This window comes from Pseudorca crassidens, chromosome 9, assembly GCF_039906515.1.
Source record: "Pseudorca crassidens isolate mPseCra1 chromosome 9, mPseCra1.hap1, whole genome shotgun sequence".
In the NCBI taxonomy this organism is placed as follows: Eukaryota; Metazoa; Chordata; class Mammalia; order Artiodactyla; family Delphinidae; genus Pseudorca; species Pseudorca crassidens.
In genome coordinates this window covers 64,123,695-64,144,093 of record NC_090304.1, presented here as the reverse complement: position 1 = coordinate 64,144,093, position 20,399 = coordinate 64,123,695, and the positions used below count along the sequence as shown (strand labels likewise).

At 41.3% G+C, this 20,399-nt stretch overlaps 1 protein-coding gene across 3 annotated transcripts in view; it reads right to left on the bottom strand.

Annotated features, from left to right (window-relative positions):
- The window catches only part of CCDC81 (coiled-coil domain containing 81), a 39,782-nt gene that overhangs the window by 7,019 nt on the left and 12,364 nt on the right, over positions 1 to 20,399 (bottom strand). For 2 of the 3 annotated variants that reach the window (XM_067750638.1, XM_067750636.1), the window contains exons 5-14: positions 17,957 to 18,213; positions 15,224 to 15,303; positions 13,056 to 13,177; positions 11,448 to 11,571; positions 8,195 to 8,288; positions 7,629 to 7,775; positions 6,707 to 6,811; positions 3,887 to 4,059; positions 2,607 to 2,685; positions 2,160 to 2,380 (exon numbers count right to left, since the gene is read on the bottom strand). In XM_067750638.1, coding sequence (XP_067606739.1) covers positions 2,160 to 2,380; positions 2,607 to 2,685; positions 3,887 to 4,059; positions 6,707 to 6,811; positions 7,629 to 7,775; positions 8,195 to 8,288; positions 11,448 to 11,571; positions 13,056 to 13,177; positions 15,224 to 15,303; positions 17,957 to 18,213 — 1,402 coding nt within the window. The remainder of the gene's footprint in view (positions 1 to 2,159; positions 2,381 to 2,606; positions 2,686 to 3,886; positions 4,060 to 6,706; positions 6,812 to 7,628; positions 7,776 to 8,194; positions 8,289 to 11,447; positions 11,572 to 13,055; positions 13,178 to 15,223; positions 15,304 to 17,956; positions 18,214 to 20,399) is intronic. The other variant, XM_067750637.1, reaches the window with a different exon arrangement.

Here is a 20,399-nt window from a genome sequence, read left to right as displayed (position 1 = left end):
TGAAGTTTCCAGAATGCTCTCACATACATAATCTCATTTAATCGTCATAGTGAGGATAGGCAGGGCGGGTGTGATATCCTTATTTTTCATATGAGGAAAAGAGAGCTCAAAGACCCCATGTGTGATATGGTCCAGGTCACACAGTCTGGAAGTGACAGAGTTTAAACCCTCCTAACTCCACGTTCAGGAGAACAGCCAGAGAAGCTAAGGAGCAGAGGAGGAAACTGCAATAATCTCCGCAACACATGCAAAGGGTCCCAGATCTGGCTGTGGCAGCATGCTCGGAAAGGCAGAGCCACTGCGGGGCAAGGGGCAGCTGTTTGCTATGAAACAAGCTCCTTACAAGAACTTCATTTGACCCTTAACCACCTTGGAGGTAGTATTAGTATTCTCCCTAATAGCTGATAAGGAAACCAATGCCCTCAGGGGGCTGTAACCTGCCCAATCCCACACAACTAGTAAAATGGCAGAACCGCATATCAATCTATCAGAATGGAGACCGGAAGTGGTCTTGGAGACCCCAGGTAGTCATCCATTCGGTAAAAGATCATGGAGATGTGGGATGGGGGATCCCAGGGAGGGGCAGGAGCAGCCTGGGAAGCAGGGATGCACTTGTAGGGCTTGGGGCAACAGCTGTTAATCAAGAAGTATGGAAATATTTCAGTATCTTAGCAAACAGTACAGACACACAAGTATACATTGCCCTGGGCTGATGCAAGACTCAGTCCCCCATCTGATTTGACTCCAAAAGCCATGCATTTAACTACTCTCACCTCTCTACCCCAATCCAACCCTACCCTTATCACAATATCCTCCCACCTTCACCCAATTATTCTACTCATATATTCCGGTCTGAGCCTACTTGCTATAGAACATAACAGATCTTTGCACCATCCCACTGACCATTTGTAAAATTTATAAAATTTTAATATAATAACTTTTTTTCTTTTTATAAGTACAACTGCTTTTTTAAAAGAGGAGATTCCTTTGAAGAGAAGCCCTCTTGGAACTCCTGAGAACTTTGATCAAGTATCTGAAAATTGCTGAACATCTACAAAGAAGAAACTGTAGTTCTCTGTGGCAATCAGAGGGTGGAAGCGGGAGAGTAGGAAACATGGGAAATGGGAAGACAAGAGGAGCCTAGGAGATGTTACAAGGCTGAGGGCTGGTCAGGATCTTAAAAAATTCCCCATTTGTGGGGTAACCAATGGGTACTTTAAAACAGTGGGTGTCTGATGTTTGAGTTTAAAGGTACTGTGCATTGCTATGGCATAAAGTCCTCCTCTGCCTACCCTGACACCTTCGGCACCCCTGCACCAGCAAACATCAGCACAGCTTACTACACGCGCGGTTCTCTGAAGAAGGGGTTTAGTGGAGGTTGGGAAAGGGCCTCAGTTTCATGTTTGTGTCCACTTGAGCAGGACAGTACATCTGTGGCTCACATTGTATTTCCAGGTGACAGTGCTGGGGTGGACAACTCTTTTCAGACATTGTCCTGTAAAGGGAAAGAAAACTATGGAAAGGTAAGTAGAGGGAGAAGTGGGATTGAGAGAGTTTGTTTGTAACTTACGGTTAGCAAAGGGGAAAGGGGGTAGGGGAGGGATAAATTAGGAGTTGGGGATTAGCAGATACAAACTGCTATAAAGAAAATCGATAAACAACAAGAGAACTATATTCAACATCTTATAATAAACCATAATGGAAAAGAATATGAAAAAAGATAATGCATTGGGAATTATTGTTTATCTTACATTATATATGTGTATAAATATGTTTATATACACATGAATACATAATATTCTTTTAAAAATGACTTTGTTTTTAATTTAATAACTTTTGTGGGGGGGGCCTCTCGCGTTGCGGAGCACAGGCTCCGGACGCGCAGGCTCAGCGGCTCCGCCGCATGTGGGATCTTCCCGGGCCGGGGCACGAACCCGCGTCCCCTGCATCGGCAGGCAGACTCTCAACCACTGCGCCACCAGGGAAGCCCTAATTTAATAACTTTTCTTCATAGGGTGAATTGTGGGGATGAAACGAGATAAAGCACATAACAAGCTTAGAATAATATTTTGCACATAGTAAGTCCTCAATGTGTTCACTATCATGATTGCTTCTCTGGAGGGGAGGAGAGGAGGAGGAAAAGATCCAGGGTGTCTTACTCTTTGTGTGTCCTCTGAAGCATCAACAAATCCCACTTTTGGTCCACCAGCTGGTGCAAGATGGCTGTCTTCTTGCGGTTAGCGGCTGCCTCCACCTGGTGCTTCATGTAATTCTGTTCTCTCTTTCGCTTTTCCACCATCGGCTCACCCTCCTCCTTACCAAAGATAGGCTCAGAAGAGTCTGGCTCAAACATGGGCAGCTGAGGGCATTTGTTCTTTATCTGAAGCGGGGACACACATAAGGTACATGATAATTATACCAGGGAATAGACTTAATGCACAAGGCCGTAGCACAGTAAAAACCAGCACCTCAGAGGAAAGAACAAGGGCCTCAGAACCACCAAATGGATAACACATACGAGTATTCGTAACGTTACAGGATTTATACATATTTTTAGAATGCTACTGAAACCCTGAAAAAGTTTAAAGGAATAATTGGCCCCTTACCTGTGCATCCAAAGCTCTCTTGTAACACTGTGTTTCTTCCATCTTATCTTTTATATATTTGGCTCTTTGCGCAGCAAGTCTGGCAGTTATGAATAAGAGAAGGTGGGACCACAGTTTGTTATAGAGTGTTTAGTAATACAGATTAACATCAACAAAACATGTTTAATAAATATTAATAGGAATAAGAGCCTGATGAAAAGTGATATTTCCTTCTAGGAGCTTTCATTTTAAGAAAAAAAAGAGTAATTCAAATCCATAGGCTAGTGGACAATGTGTTGGACAGGGATGGATGGGCAGGTATAAGCAAGTGACCAACCATATAGTCCAAATGCACTATCATTAAGACAGGCACCCCTCCTCCCCCCATGCTTAAAAAAATCTAGATAGGAAAGCAGGAAGTGTCTCTGCATGCAATACAATGACTCATCATAAGATTCCTTTTTAAGAAGAGCGGTCTTTCCTATTATAAAATGAATCTATTATATGCAACCTCCACATGATCTGTAAAGTGAATATAATGGAACATATGCATTTTATGGAAATAGTTTTTTGGTCACAGAAACTAGATTCTTATTTGTTTTAGGAGTTTCTCTCACACCATAGTAGCCTCCTTAATTGCTCTCCTGACCTCAGTAGCAGAAGTATGGCCCACTTAGGCATGTTTGAACTCTGTGGCCCTGACCCTACCCCAGGCCTCAGATAACCCAAGCAGGACCAATCAGATTCTCTTTCCTGAAAATTTGGAATTGAGACTGAAATTCATCCAACTGTAAGCTGGAATACAGACAATGTCAGCTAAGGAGCTGGGGTGTGAGCAGACGGAAAGCTTTTTTTATATGGGTTTTAGTTCCTGGTTCCAGTCTTCCTGGGTCCCCCATACATTCCTGCCCTCAGGTTCCATAGGACACACTTCATACTTATGATACCACTCAGCTTTGCCTTGAGGCTACCTGGGAATAGCTGGGAATGAAGCCTGCTCAAGACAAGTCCCTTCCTCCGTCTACCAAGATTAGTGATCACAAAACAATACAAAACGATACTCTGTAATTAAAATGATTATAGACAGCAATCATTACTCTAACGATTACTCTAATAATGCTGGCTTTTCCATGTTTCTAACGAAGTGTTAGGCTATGGTACTGGCTGCTAGCTGGGTTAGTTTGCTCAGTTGGTTACAGTTGTGCTAATGAAACTACCAACGCTGATCCAATCCCACATGGAAAGAAGCATCATGTGAACATTCCGAATCCATTTTTCAGAGCATGTCTGGCTAGACTCACTCCTCTGTCAGCTGCACTTGTTCCAGGCGGTCCATCATCTCTCTGTTTTGTCTTTGCTTTATGTCCTTTTCCCGTCTGTGACACATTTGTTTCAGGAGACTTTGGGAATATTCCTCTTGCTTAAGAGCATTAATCTCAGGACTGAGTGGCCGTTTATCAAACAAGAAGGATTTCTAGAATGAAAGAGAAGCAACTCATTTATTCAAGAATACTAAAAAGCAACAAAGAATAAGGGTAATCATTCAGAAGACTAAAATCAATCAGAAAGCCTTGATTAATTTATAATGTGTGCTCAGACCTCAACACATTGACCAGCTAGTGACCCACAGAATCATATGAGTACGCTCAGGGATGAATCTGAGCAGAACTGAGAGGGAGACGAAAAAGGACTTCACGGAGTAGGCCCTCCGCTAGTACTTACAACTTGCATACTGAAAGGAGGAGGAATTCTGAGTGAGTGCAGAAGCATGAGCAGGGACTGCGAGGAAGTGGAAGAGGGAAAACTGAGCTCCTGCTCTGAGCCTAGCCACGCTAGACACTGGGAACCCAGCCGTGATCAAGAACAGCGATCCACAGAGAGCCTCACGCTCATTGAGCCTGCATGCTGGTGCACGAGACAGACAGCCAACAAGCAAACCACACACAGATAATTTAAGGTAGTGATAGGTACTATGAAGCTCTTCTCATAGCGAGTGTCCAGGTGGGAATGGGGCTAAACTGGTTATTAAGGAAGGATTTTATTAGGGAGGTGACTGAATCACCTCCACTGCAAATATCAGGGGACCGGTGTCCTATACAGAAGGATCAGCAAGTGTAAAGACACTAGATGGAAACAAGCAGAAAGAAGGTCTATGTGGCTGAGGCATAGTGAGCACGGTGAGAGTAGAGCAGATGAGCTCAAAGAGGGAAACAGGCCAAACCAGGAGGACTTGATAAGTCAAGGTAAGGCGTTTGGATTTTATTTTAATTCAGTGGAAGGCCATTAGAGGCTTTAAACCAGAGAATGATCTGTTTTGGTGAACAGTTTTACATTTTTTCTTTTCGGTACGCGTGCCTCTCACTGTTGTGGCCTCTCCCATTGCAGAGCACAGGCTCCAGACGCGCAGGCTCAGTGGCCATGGCTCACGGGCCCAGCCACTCCACAGCATGTGGGATCTTCCCGGACTGGGGCACGAACCCGTGTCCCCTGCATCGGCAGGCGGACTCTCAACCACTGCACCACCAGGGAAGCCCGTTGGTAACAGTTTTAAAAGATCACCTTGGCTGCTGTGTGGAGAACAGATTGTAGGAGGGCAAGCAGAGAGCCTGACTAGGGAAGTAGTGCAAAAGTTGGGCTTTCTGGGACTTCCCTGGTGGCAAAGTGGTTAAGACTCCACGCTCCCATTGCAGGGGGCCTGGGTTTGACCCCTGGTTGGGGAACTAGATCCCACATGCATGCCACAACTAAGAGTTCACGTGCCACAACTAAGGAGCCCACCTGTCACAACTAAGACCCAATGCAACAAAATAAATAAATAAATATTTAAAAAAAAAAAGTTGGGCCTTCTAACGTGACTTGGATTAGGGTGGTGACATTGATGTTGAAGAGACATAGAGAGATATTGGATGGCTTTTGGAGGTGAAGGCAAGTGGGCTTGCAGATGGTTGGATGTGGGTGACTGAGGAGTAGTAGTCTAGGATCACTTTTAGGTATGGGGTTCATGCAACTGTCTGGCTGGTGATACCACTTGCTAAAATGGGAAGGCTGGGAGAAGAACAGTCTGAGAAGGGGAATCAAAACTTCTGTTCTGGCCTTTTCACTTTAAGGTATCTACGGTTATAACAAAGAGGAGATACAAAGTAGGCAGTAATAAATATATAATGTGGACCTTATATCTATCTAAGAGGAGAGAGAGAGAGTACCTAAAGCTCAAAAGCATGGTGCCCCCTCTTCCTCCTTCCCTATTGCCCCTGCCCGGAAGGTTTTTTCCTCCATTCACTTCTTTACCTAACTCCTGTATGCCAGGAAGTCTTCTCAGATCTCTGGTCTGGGTTAAGTGACTCTCCTCTTTGCTCTGTTCAAAGATTTATCATAGAATTTAGTATATCACACTCTTGTCTCTGTAAATCTCTCTCCCCCACTATCCTGAGACTTTAGAGAGGGACCTTGTGTTATTCATCTTTGTATTCCTAGCCACTAGCAGAGTGGCCAGCACAAAGGAATTCAATGAATGCTTGATGATGAATAAAGAAAATCTATTTTATTAGGTGTATGTCCAGAGTGTCACACTGCCTAGATAGTGAGGTGAAAAAGGAAGATTCAGGCAGAAATAAAGGTAGGCACATCATGATTGGAAACATTAAATCAATGGCAAAACAGGTGGCTCAACGTCCCTCTGAAGCTGGGGTTCTCAAACTTTAAGGAAACTACAAATCATCTAAGTATCTTGTTCAAATGTAGATTCTCATTCTGGAGGTCTGAGGTGGCACCCTAGATTCTGCATTTCCAGCAAGCTCCCAGGGGATGCTGGTTCTCTACTTAGATCATCTGATCCTGGGGCAGGAATTTAATATACTGTCCCTATCCCCACCTCTCCCAGGTCCTGGTTGAAAATTACTATCATTAACAAATGCTCTCATGACTAGTAGGAACTGTATTATGAATGTGAATGGTGTGGAGGCAGATCCTGGACCACTCCTGCCCTGGAAGGAAGCTTCAGCCTTGCACAAGCCTCTTTTTACCTCTACCATTTTTAAAAAATTGGTGCAATGCGGAGAGTGGATCCAAATGCTCACAAGTAGGGCAGGTATCAGCCCTAGAAATTTCGAAAAGACTCTTACATGAAATTCAGGTTTCTCATTCTTGTGGATTCTTATGGCTTCAGCAACTCCAAGATTATAAGCAGCATTTTTTTGATTCTGTTCTCTACTAGCCAGACTTTGCATCTTTGAGAAAAAAAAAATCACATATTGAAATAGAGCTTTTAAAAATTTAATTCTACTGTATTAAGGTAACCCAACCAAGGTAGAAACCTGCCTTTTGGAGGCAATGGTAAATACTTTCTGATGTGTTCATAGATTTTTTTTTTTTTAAGTGGGCTTCTGTTTCCCATTCTTGGGCTCCAGGCACCACCTCTACAGGGATCGTAAGAAGGAACGGAAGATTTCATGAGTGGTTACCTCTGGTATCACAAATGCAGGAGAGGACAGTAAGGCCAGTTATTGGAGATCACAGAAATTGGGATAAAGCAAATGCAAAGGTGCCATTCTGTCTTTACTTGAGGTAGGCCATGAATGTGAAGGGAAAAGCCCTGACTGGGATTATATTTTATGAGAAATAAAAAAATAAAGCTATATAATCCAGGAGTTCCACCTTTAAAACTCAGTCTTGGGAATTCCCTGGTGGTCCAGCAGTTAGGACTTGGCCTTCTCACTGCTAGGGGCCCGGGTTCAATCCCTAGTTGGGGAACGAAGATCCCACAAGCTGCACGCTCTGGCCAATAAATAAATAATAAAACTCAGTCTTCATGGGGGGGTGGTGGGGGGAATCAGTGACACGTACAAACATCAGCTGCATCGATATTCATCCCAAGACTGTTTACTATTAGTGAAAACTTGGACACCACCTAAGCTTTAGTTCAGCAGTAAGTAAATGGTTCAATATGTTACAGTACAGACACACGATGGAACTTTTTAAATGGTGTTTTATAATCACGTTCTCCTGTCCCATGTTAAACACTCCTTAACCGAGGTGTTGACCTACCTGCTCTTTGAAGACAGACTCTTGATCTTTCAGCATCTGATACTGCTGTAGGAGTAGCTCATCTTCCATCTCTCTCCTTTTCCTCTCCTCACCGTAGTACAATGGGGAATTCCGCTGTGCTCGTTGCAAGCATACATAACACATTTCCTGTAACACCAAGTTTCAGGGCAAATTGATTTTTACCTTTTACCTTTTTGCCTGTGCATTCCCTTCCCAAGCTCTCCAAAGGCTAGGTGTATCAAGAAGTACACTTCATAAAAGGAAGTATTAAAGATATTAGCCAAGTGAGTTTTCAGAGAAGACCCCACAAATATTCCAGAGGATTTAATAAACTCTTGCCTGAACAGATGTGTTTATAGCAACTGGAAAGTGGAGATTTTCCAACCCTATTTCTGTGAACTAGTAGATTTTGACTAGTAGATAGATTTATCCCAGTCCAATTATGGGTCCTGAGTACTTGAGCCATACTCATATATTAAAGAAAGAGCAATTCCCAGAATTCTCTCTGAGAAACAGAAGTCAGAGGAAGATTCTGACTGGGTTTTGTTTCTTTGAAGACACTGTACCTGTCCTGTCCTATTATGATACTGGCAAGAAGTGGCTGGAGAAATTTTAGGCTTCATTTCATTGTCATTTTTCAGACCACCCAGAGATCGTAATCTATAAAAAACAATGTAACATTAATTAAAGTTAACGTAGTCTGACATCAATTATCATCAATTATTAATGATAATTTTAGAAACAAGTATAAATATAAGAAAATGAAAAATATCTCAGTGGTTTTCTTTAGAGCATCTACATGTATAGAGGTTAAGAACCCAGGCTTTATATCAGATAAACCTGAGTGGGTTCAAAGCCCAGCTTTCTTTATTAGAAGCTGACTGGCATTAGACAAGCTGGGTAATCTTACAAAGTCTCAGTTACCAATTCAGTGAAATTGGGATAAAATTTATTCATTCTCCAAAAATTTATTGAGTGTTTACTATATGTACTGCTCTAAGCATGGGAGAGGTAGTAAAGAACAAAATACACATAAAAAAAGCTCTGTCCTCATGGAATTGACATGCTGATGGGGGTAGACAGCCCATAAACAAGGTAAATGAGTGAATTCTATAGTCTGTTCAGTGATGATAAATGCCATGCAATGCTGGAGGAATGGAGTATTAAATCATGAATAGAATGGCTAGGGGAGTTTTCACCAAAAAGGTGAAATTTGAGCAGATATCTGAAGGCAGTAAAGGAATAATAATAATCAGATATCTGATGGAAAAGGACCTAGCAGAGCAAATGAGCACTAAGACCTTGAAGTGGGAGCATGCCTGTGTTCAGTATGGCTTGAGGAAGATGAGTTAGTGGGCGAAAAGTAGGAGAGAGGTCAGAGATCAGGCAGGACCTTGACGGCCACAGTAATGACTTTAGCTTTTACCCTGGGTGCGTGGAGGGTACAGTGTCTAGTATTAGCAAAGCCGTAGAGAACACAGCAGTCCCTCACATTACTGCTACTGGGGAGATAATTTGGTACAATCTTCCTGAGGATAACTGGTAATGTGTATCAAAAGCATGAAAAATGGGCTCATCCCTTATCTCCGAAATTTCACTTCAAAGTTTTTATCCTACAGAATACGCAGGTGTGTGCAGAGAATTATGTGTGATTATATTTGATACAACATTATTTATAATATAAAAAACTAAAAACCATCTAAGTATCCCACAGGAGATGGGCTAAACAAAAGGTCTAATCAATGAGATGATGAGCAACAATTTGTTCATGTTTTAGAATATTTAAAGCCATAGGGAAATTTTCACCACTTTTTGTTGTGTACCAAAGGTTCATATGATATGATCTCAGTTTTGTTTAAAATGTATCTATATGTTTCAAGTATAAATATATGTACATATTATATATGCATTGAAATGAAGGATGTACACCCATAACGTTACTGAAAGTTTCCTCTATTTAGTGGGGTTATGGGTGATTGTTTTGTATCTCTTGGTTTTCTCATTTCTTCCAGAATTTCTGTGATAAAGATGTATTACTTTAGTAATCAGAAAAAAACCAAAAACCAAAAAAAAAACATTGTTTGGTCAACTTCTATAGAAAGCCTTTACTAGGAATCCCTAATAATTACTCCCTCCTCTTTGCAGCCTCTGTACTTTCTTTTGTTATCTTCATCACGGGCATTATTTCTTTAGCCTCAATCTCTCTACAAGACTAAGTTTATGAAAGTTGGTTTATACGTCTTTTATGTCTCATAGCTTTATAGCTTCAGTGTCCAAACAGTGCCCAGCACACAGTGGTGCTCAATGTTTGTTGGATTGAGCTAAATTCCAAAGTACTAGACATTTAATTCTCAATTATCTTTCATAACGAGATTACTCAAAAGAAGCATGCCTAGGGTTTTGAGCATGACTTTAGGAATCCACAAAGCACCTAAATTACACATATGATAGCTGATATATTGTGACATTAATAAATTGAAAGTTGACAGCACAGTGAAAGATATATAGTAGATGCTCAATAGATACTTATCAGAACCATAATTTCTGATCTGAGGTCTTAAAAAGTATCCTACACAAAGGGAGAGGAGAAAATAGAAATCTTCTGATATAAGAAGAAAACAGGACCATCATAAATTGTAATACATTCATTTGCTCAAAGAACATTTATTGAGTGCCAGCCATGTTTGGCAAAAATGCTTTCCAATTTGATCTAAATATGAACCTGTGTCACATCTTAATATCCACACACTCAGAAAACAACACAGGTTTTCCCAAAACCACAAGGAAAGTTAAATGTTTCCTCCTCTGTGCTACTTTGTTTCCACCTCTGTCATAGCATTTATCCTACTGAATCATAATCTATCACTCTGGCTTTCCCACAGATTGTGAGCCCTGGTCATCTTGATTATCCCCAGCACCTAGAATGTAGCATCAAGAATAGTGGATGAAGGAATGAATCAATGAACACTTATTTAAAATTCCCTGCATCAAGATAGGACTTGAAAATATACTTAGTAAAGTGCAACACAAAAAATACGCAGGGACTTCCCTGGTGGTCCAGTGGTTAAGAATCTGCATTCCAATGCAGGGGATGTGGGTTCGATCCCTGGTCGGGGAACTAAGATCCCACATGCCACGGGGCAACTAAGGCCACACGCCACAACTACTGAGCCCGAGCACTCTGGAGCCCACGTGCCACAATTAGCACTAGAGAAGCCCACACGCTGCAACAAAGAAGAACCCATGTGCCACAATGAAGACCCAGTGCAGGAAAGAGAGGGAGAGAAGGGAAGAAAAGAAAGAAAGAAAGAAAGAAAGAAAGAAAGAAAGAAAGAAAGAAAGAAAGAAAGAAAGAAAGAAAGAAAGGAAGGAAGGAAGGAAGGAAGGAAGGAAGGAAGGAAGGAAGGAAGGAAGGAAGGAAGGAAGGAAGGAAGGGGGAGGGAGGGAGGGAGGGAGGGAGGGAGGGAGGAAGGGAAGGAAGGAAGGAAGAAAAGAAAGAAAGAAAGAAAGAAAGAAAGAAAGAAAGAAAGAAAGAAAGAAAGAAAAAGAAAGAAAGAAAGAAAGAAAAGAAAGAAAGAAAGAAAGAAAGAAAGAAAGAAAGAAAGAAAGAAAGAAAGAAAGAAAGAAAAAGAAAGAAAGAAAAGAAAGAAAGAAAGAAAAGAAAGAAAGAAAGAAAGGAAGAAAGGAAGGAAGGAAGAAAGGAAGGAAGGAAGAAAAGAAAGAAAGAATGAAAGAAAGGGGGAGAGAGAGAGAGAGGGATAGAGGGAGGGAGGGAGGGAGGGAGGGAGGAAGAAAGAAAGGAAATACCCAATGTATTACCTTTCAATGTTCATATTCTTCCCACCACTCCCATTCTGCTCCAGTTTGTACGGGAAACTGACATTTGTTGCTTTGGTGGGGGAGATAGCTTGTCTATCTTGAATTACCTTGGGTGATAAGATCTCTGTAGAATGAATGAAAGTGAGTTTCCTTTCAACTCTACATAGGCGGTTTCTACTTAACACAGATTTTTTAAAACTCATAATTTTACTAGGGAAATTGTTCACATAAGATACACTTTCTTATCTTTAAAATATTGTCCCTTGCCCTAGTGTGGTTAAAATATATATATTTTTTGCTGTATACTTATTACATGCAAAGCTCTGGCTGGGCACTTTAGAAAATACAAAGAGGCAAGTCTCTGCCCTTAAAGATCTTTCAATAAATACAGCTGAAGAGGAAAAATAAGATATAAACAGAAAACATGAGAGCTGTCATTTGTGGAGGTCTTACCACCTGCCAACAGTACTAAGTGATTTACACACATTATATAAATAGCAACTCAGGACAATGATGCAGAATGTCTAAATCTCAAATAAATGGTGCAATCTCTAATGTTCAAAGAAGAGAGAAGCCACTTCAGAATCCACTGATGAGAGGAGTTTTCATGGAGGAAGTGAGATGTGAAAAGGGTACAAAGAGGAGAGTAGGATTGGGATAGACTGTAAAAAAAGGAAGGGAATTCCAGGCAGGAGAAAAAGAGTGAACAGAAGCATGAAGTTGAGGAAGGGCAAGGCATGTTAGAAGAGCATAAATAGACAACTTTGCTCAAAGAAAGAGTCTGTAAGGAACAGTGACAAATGAAGCTAAAGAATGAAAGCATGTGAGTATTAGGCTAAAAGTTTGTATGTAATCCTGTAGGCCACATGTCACAAAACCAACATTCACAAGCCAATGTTTACCCATTGATATATATTTTGTTTGGCCCAGTTAGCATTTTTGTTTCAATGTAAATTGGTTGCCAAAATTTAACTGTCAATAGATTTCATATGTCAGGATATCTGCTTCTCTTGAGGAATCAGAAAATTTGCTACCACTTGGCCCACATTTCCACAGATCAATAATCTGCTAGACTACTTTATCAAAGGGTAGTTTGGCAACCCCTGGGGATCCCTAGGACCCTTTCAAAAAGTCTTTGAAGTCCTAAGATTTTCTTCACATGATTCAACCAAAACAACATATCACACCAGATTATATGAAGACGCAGATGTAAGAATCCACTATCTTCTATAAAGCCAGATATCAAAGATATAAAACTACCTCTCTTCATTTTTCATAAAAATTATTATTTATGCTCACATGTCTCCCTATCATGTGACACCCAGCCCAGTTCATGCATTTATGTTAGCTGCCTGGACCTTACAGGCAGCTGAGTTTTGAGCTGTGCAGAGCCAGCAAAGAGGTCACAGTTCAAGAGTCTGAGAGTCATAAAGTGGTTAAGGTGAGACACAAGATTCCAGGAATAGAAGATGTTTGTTAGAGAGAAGAATACAGTGATTATTCATGAAACTAACTTTATTTACTCTGGCCATAGGAGTTGCTAAGCAGTATGGCTTGGCTCATAAGTAGTAAAGAGTGACAGATTATACCCAGAAATCATCGACCTACCTCGGACGCCTTCTTCTTTGTCTGACTGGTCTTTTAACTTGCTCTTCCTTTGTCCATTCTGTCCACCTTCTTCTGCAGTGGTCTCCATAGGCAGTTTGTTCTCCATCTCCTTGAGCTCAATCCTAGGAATGAACCAAGATACTTGTCCATAAGTGACTGTGTAAACTCCCAGTTCTGAGAAGCAGCCATGCTTGCTCACTGATTCTGAATGAAATAAGCCTACTTCTCTCAAGGAGGCAAGTGCTTTTATTTACTAAGTACAAATCATGGACTCATTCTCTTTGGGAGCCAACGACGACCCTCCCCCTTTTTATATAGATAAATTGCTTTGAAGACCTGGATTTAAGTTTTGTTTTTTATATCAGCTTGAATTTGTCTTTTCTAGTTCTGTAACCAGATGCCATAGGCCTGAAACAGTGAAAGGTAGTCATTGGATAGCTTGAAGGCAAGGATTCATAGCCTGGTAGGCAGGGTATGCCCAGAAAAAACCACTCCTCTCCTCCCTCTTTCTCCTCCCCACTTCTCCATCCTCTCCCCAGGCAAAAGTGAGGGACTTGCAAAGGCAAGGGAGGAAGGGGTTTGTTTAGTTGGTATGTGTAGTTGTAGATTTTCTCTGGTCTCAGGAACGGAGTGCTGGGTTAGAGTTGGGAAGGAAGGGTGGGGCAGAGGTGGTACTTGCAGTAAATTCAAGGGTCAGCCTTCAAATAAATGAAACACCTACAGTTGTTTTGAATATTTGAGTCCTCATGTCCATTTCTAGGCTACTTGACAGGAACTTCCATCTCTGTTCCTTAACTAACTGCAATTATTTCCCTCCTGGATTGCTTAAGCCAAACTATGTCCAGGAGGACAGCCAAATTTGCCTTCCAAAATATAATCAAAAGAAAACTATTTGGAAACCACTGATTTATATTTAATGAGTAAGGCAACATGCTACAATGGAAACAACACTGAAACAGTCAGGAGCCATGGTTTTACTTCTGGATTGGCCCCTCAGTTTTGTAACCATTTCATCTGTAAGATGAGGGGATTGGACTCATTAATCTTTAAGGCTTATTCTCCCCCTTACACTGATTTTGCTGAGGTCTGTGGCATACAGTTTTTCCAGGAGGGACTTGTTCCAAACCAACAAACACAAGAGGGTGTCACAGACTCAAAAACATGAGAAAGAAAAAAAGAGAGAGAGAGAGAAAATAATACTTTGGGAAGCTGGTTACTATTTCCTAAACTTCCTTTACCCAAAATGCATAGCAGTTAATGGCACAGCAATTAAGATTAAAAACATTATTAAGAGCTAATAATGGGTAAGTAATGAACAAACTGGAAATAAAACCCAAGTCTCCTGATTCCTATTCCAGTGCTTTTAATACTGCATCCTGTCACTTCACTTGTTAAAAAAAAAAAAAGAATTAAAATTACATGCTGTACACCTAAAACTAACACAACATTGTAAATCAACTATACTCCAATAAAAATTTTTAATTAAAAATTTAAAAAAGATTTAAAATTACAACTAATTTTGCTCCTCTATAAAGTGAATAAAATTATAATATGTATCTCAAATGGTTGTAGTAAAGATTAAATACAAGACTACTGAGAAAGTGCTTAACAATACCTAGCATCTAGTAAGTGCTCCATAGATAACTATCATTGCTATTGTTATCATTATTGTTATCATTACCATTATTGTAATCATTGTCAGCAGCAGCTGCTGGTAATGCCCACTATGCTCTTGGAGTGAAGCTGTATCTTGTCTTTCTAGCTGCTTCAGTGGTAAAAAACAGAGCTCAGGGAGGAGGTAGTCTAGACGGCAGGACAAGGAAGAAACTAGGTCAGAGAAGGGGTGAAAGGTAGAGCAAAGCCTAGCAGGTGAGAAGAATTTTACTAATACTGCAAGGACTAAGGTTGGTGGGAGGTAGTATGAAAATTTCCAGGGAACCAAGAATAGTTTAAAAAAAGAGTATCCTAAGTGCCGTTGTCTTTTAACTTAACTACAGAAAGTGTATGCAATAAACTCTTATTTGTTGGAGCACTGAGAGCAACAGAGAGAGATAGAGAGAGAGAGAGAGCATGAGCTAGAAAACTCAAGTGTGACACACTGTCCAGTTCCATCAATAGGTCCCCAGGGATTGCTGTGCCTGGAGGAAACTGTGGAGGAAAGCACTGACCTTGGAAATGAAAGCATGCTGTCGGGCCGCTTCCCCAAGGATTCTCTGCTAGACAACACTGAGTCCACAGTGTCAGGTCTCTGGGGACAGGGACAGAGACAGGTTATACTTGGGCTGTGGTCCAGGACACAGAAAAATCAGAGCCACAGGGTGCTCAGAAGCCTCAGACTACCATGATACTCTCTACTGTTATTTTTGTTTAGTACTCAAAGCCTAGAGCTTAAAATGCAATGAGGAATGGGCTTCCCTGGTGGCGCAGTGGTTGAGAGTTCGCCTGCCGATGCAGGGGACACGGGGTTCGTGCCCCGGTCCGGGAAGATCCCACATGCAGCGGAGCGGCTGGGCCCGTGAGTCATGGCCGCTGAGCCTGCGTGTCCGGAGCCTGTGCTCCGCAACGGGAGAGACCACAACAGTGAGAGGGTACCGCAAAAAAAAAAAAAAAAATGCAATGAGGAATGATCTCATTTATCAAAGTAGTCACCCTGCATTGTTGCATACCAATTCCATTGATGCTGCCTTTTCTCAAACCATTTCCTCCTTGGAAACTGCCCTCAGAGTTGACAGCTCCTTTCAGACATCTTTAAGAGGACAGCCAATTTACTAAAACTCTTAGGAAAATGAGCAAGTTGGCTAATTCCACTCATGACCCAAATAACTCTAAAACTGGGTAGTTAAGAGAAGGGCTTTGGAGTCAGGCATCCTCATGTTTAAATCCTCACACTGTTAACAGCCACATAGCCTTAGACCCTAGGTACGTGGGGATAATAATAGGATCAGATTCACAGGATTTTTATGAGGTACTGTATATAAGTGGCTAGCACATATAAGCATTCCACAAATAGTGGCTATTATAATTATTATATATAATAATATTCTAATATATAATATTATATATGACTTAAATTATAATTATATAATTATAATATATAAGTTATAAAATATATAATAAAATAATAATCACATTATTAAATTTATACTAGTATAGAATGATATATAAAATTATTCTTTTTGGATTAATGATATGGCTTATAAAAGGCTTTGAAGGGGATTCCAAAAGTAGAAGTTTTAAAAATATTTCAAGAAAAGCAGCATCAGTGAAGTTAGCACACAGCTTTCCAAGAGAACTCTTCGGCAGGACAGCACTCAGGTTTACGTTATGGAACATTTAGGAGAAAAACAGTCACTCTCACAACTTTATAGCAGTTTCCCAAAATGTGTTTTATAGACGTTAATGAATATTGACTCAACCTAAATTTCCATGATTAAATACATTCGGGCAGTTAAAGCAGCTTCTTTCCAGCCAGACCTCTCAGATCCTTTAATATGCCCATGTGCTTTGGCCTCCAGATTGTTTTTTCATAGAATCTCTCTCAAGACTAGTTCTTTTGGAACATGCTCCTTAAAAGGTACGTCTTAGAGTGCAGCAGTCCAATTAAAACATTATCCTTTCTTTTAAACCATATTGAAGCTTACAAATTTCTGTAGAATCCCTGAGGGTGAGAGATGAAGCAGCACTTTGGCCTTGCTTCTGGTTTTGCAAATCTTGCCTATGTTTTTATGAAAAAGAGAGGGTGATACTTGTGTGTGTGTTTCCACTTTGCACACACAGGTTTGGCATCCCTCTTAGCAATCCTGTATGAAGCCAGAGTGTGGAGAAAACACCAAGAGCTTCATTATGCACAACTCCATCTCCTAAATACCCATCCCAGAGCACCACGACAGGAGAAATTAGAGGGTAGAATTAAACCATATTTATAACATTTCCTTTCATAGCCTTTTCATTTAAAAGTCTGGCTTTTGCTCTATGGGACACAGGATTATATAACATTCATGATAAGCCAATTTGCTCATACAAACTCAGTACATTAAGATTCAGTTAGTCCTGTTGATTGACTGTTTAACTGCCTTCTTAAAGTCTGCTATGTCCAACTTAGCATGAAGGTCACACCAGCTACTTAATGGTTAACAGTGATGGGTCAATTATGAAATTTCTTCTACAACAATGCAAATTAAAAGATAAAGATACATTTCCATGACTTGAATGCGATTTTTCTGTAGACTTTCACTGAAATAAAATAGTGTAATCAGCACAAAAAGAGTAATTAGGAAGTCTGGGCTTGAATTTCAGTTCTACGGCAGGGCACCCAGACTTCAGGTTCCCACATAACCTCTCTGAGTCCCCATTTCTGGTTTTATAATGTTTTGAGACCCAAATGAAATAATATATGTGGAAGAATTTTTTAAACCATAAGGTATTATAAAATGTTCAGAATTATAAGAGTTTCTATCACTATATTTTTCAGGTGGCATTGCCTTAAAACTTAAAGTTCCTTAGCCCCTCTAACTTTTTTGTCAGAGAGTTAATCATCTATAAACAAGTACTTCTTTGACTTGGGGTAACTGCCATTTAAAATATGTCAGGCTTCCCTGGTGGCGCAGTGGTTGAGAGTCCACCTGCTGATGCAGGGGACACGGGTTCGTGCCCCGGTCCGGGAAGATCCCACATGCCGCAGAGTGGCTGGGTCCGTGAGCCATGGCCGCTGAGCCTGCGCGTCCGGAGCCTGTGCTCCGCAACGGGAGAGGCCACAACAGTGAGAGGCCCGCGTACCGCAAAAATATATATATATAATAATAAAATATGTCAACCTTAGTTTTTCTTAAAGATGACCCATTTACAGATGATTCAGAGCTACAATCAGGAAAGGGGTTAGGAGAAGGAAAATATTAATTTACATTTGCTAGGGCTTTCGCCAAAGCCCCACTTCCATCCATTGTAAAAAGGAAGTTCTTATAAAATCTCATCTTCACATTGCCACCTCTGATCACAAGGACCCCAATTCCTTTGAATGTAAACTCCACGTTTTGTTTGGTGGAAATGGATCGCGATAAAAAAAGCGACGTCTCCTTCACACATCTTTCCACCGTATCTCTGTTAAATGGACCCTCTAGGGATATCATGACAAAATTAAGTGGAACAACTGGGATATCACCTAGAGGAGAAAAAGACAGTTGGGGTGAGGGGAAAGAAGTGGAAATTACAACAAGGACATATACACACTCACAAATAATTATCTGATTCTCAGTTAATACTCAAAAATAGAACTGTCCATGTGAAGCCTTTAGTTGCACCCTATTTATAGATATTAATCAATACAATTTTCCCTAAAAGTAGAATGTTTTTTGCTCAAAATAAGAACAAATAGCTTCCTAAGCAATACTCCAGACAAGATATTTATTTTCTCTTGGAGACATATTTATAACTAACTGTTCCTCTTCATCAGAGGGTTTTCTGAAGTTTTCAGTCCCCTTTCAGGACACGCTGCAGCAATATTTGCCTCTCTTCTCCAGTTATCATAACATTTAAAAATGATTATAAATATCTACAAACATTAAGTGTTTTGAAAAGATAGTTATCTCCACTAGAAGTCACCTTTCAAACAAAAGTGGGTCTTATCAGAGGGTATCAGTCTGAGTGACTTGCAGACAGCTTTTCCTCTCTAATGAGCCCATAAATGGCAGTGCAGGGGAATATGGTTATATCTAGCATGAAAGTAAGCACAGAGTCTATTCAACTAGAACAGATATAGGAGCTATGCACAGTCCACAAGTCAGAAAAGAGGGAAAATAGGAAAGATGATAAATTGAAAGAGAGACAGTAGACAAGGTCCACTGATAGAGGACCAGGACAGAGAGAAGATAGGGACATTGTAAACGTTCACTCGGCAAAACATTAATTTAGAGCCTTTCCAATGTCTACTGCTGCTGGATGATGAGAATTACCAGCTCTGCAGTACACAAGTTTCCCTATATCAGCCCACAGCCTCCTGCTCAATTTAATGGTGATTCTATACCATCTCCCCCTAGATTCTCCCCTCCCATTTGCCCAACGCCTATCTGCAATCTGTCTTCCAGCCCATTTATATAAGGATGCTGTCATCTCACGACGGACAAGCCAGCAGAGACGCTGCAAATCTCATTCTCATGGCTTCTCTGTAACTTCTGGGGGCTATACCCTCGCTTTTCTCTTGTATCTATGGCACCACTCTTGGCTCTCCAATTTCCTCCTCCTTGGTCTCTTTTGCTGGCTTCCTTCCCCTTCTGCTTCTTATAAGATGGTGTTTGTTTTAACACCATCTTAGGATTTTGTCTTTGTCGGTCTCCTCTTCTTACTTTATATTGTCTCCTAGGTAAATTTATCCTAATCCTGACCTCTAGTCTCCAGCCCTCTCCTGACCTCTGAAATTATCTATACCTAAACATCCTGACAGGAGGGCTTCCCTGGTGGCGCAGTGGTTGAGAGTCCGCCTGCCGATGCAGGGGACACGGGTTCGTGCCCTGGTCCGGGAAGATCCCACATGCCGCAGAGCGGCTGGGCCCGTGAGCCATGGCCGATGAGCCTGCGCGTTCGGAGCCTGTGCTCCGCAACGGGAGAGGCCACAACAGTGAGAGGCCCACATACCACCACAACAAACAAACAAACAAACAAAACATCCTGACAGGAATCTCAAATTCAACACGTCCAAAAGCAAACTTTATCTGCCACCACAGCCTGCCTTTCCCCTTCATTCCCTATGGCAGTTAATGGCATGAGTATCCATCTATTCTCTGAGAAATCTGAGTCATCCTAAATACCTTCCTTCCTCTTGCTACCCACCACTGTCCACTGGTAACCAAATCCCACCAGTTCTACATCTGAAATATCTCATGAGTAGATTCCCTCATCTTCCTCCTGATTGCCACTGCCTTCATTCAGGCTTTCACATATTTTACCAAACTACTTTACTTAAAAGAGCTACCTTCCTAAACTAAAAACTGGACCAGTACAGATAATCCCCTGCTCAAAAAATGTCGGGGCTTCCCTGCTGGCGCAGTGGTTGAGAGTCCGCCTGCCGATGCAGGGGACATGGGTTTGTGCCCCGGTCCGGGAAGATCCCACATGCCGCGGAGCGGCTGGGCCCATGAGCCATGGCCGCTGAGCCTGCGCGTCCAGAGCCTGTGCTCCGCAACGGGAGAGGCCACAACAGTGAGAGGTCTGCGTACAGCAAAAAAAAAAAAAATTAAAAAAAAAAATGTCAGTGGCTCCTAAGTGCCTAGAGGATGAATTCCATAGTCCTTATCAAACCATATAAGGCTCCTCACAATTTCACACTTACAAACCTCTTACTTCCCTCTACTT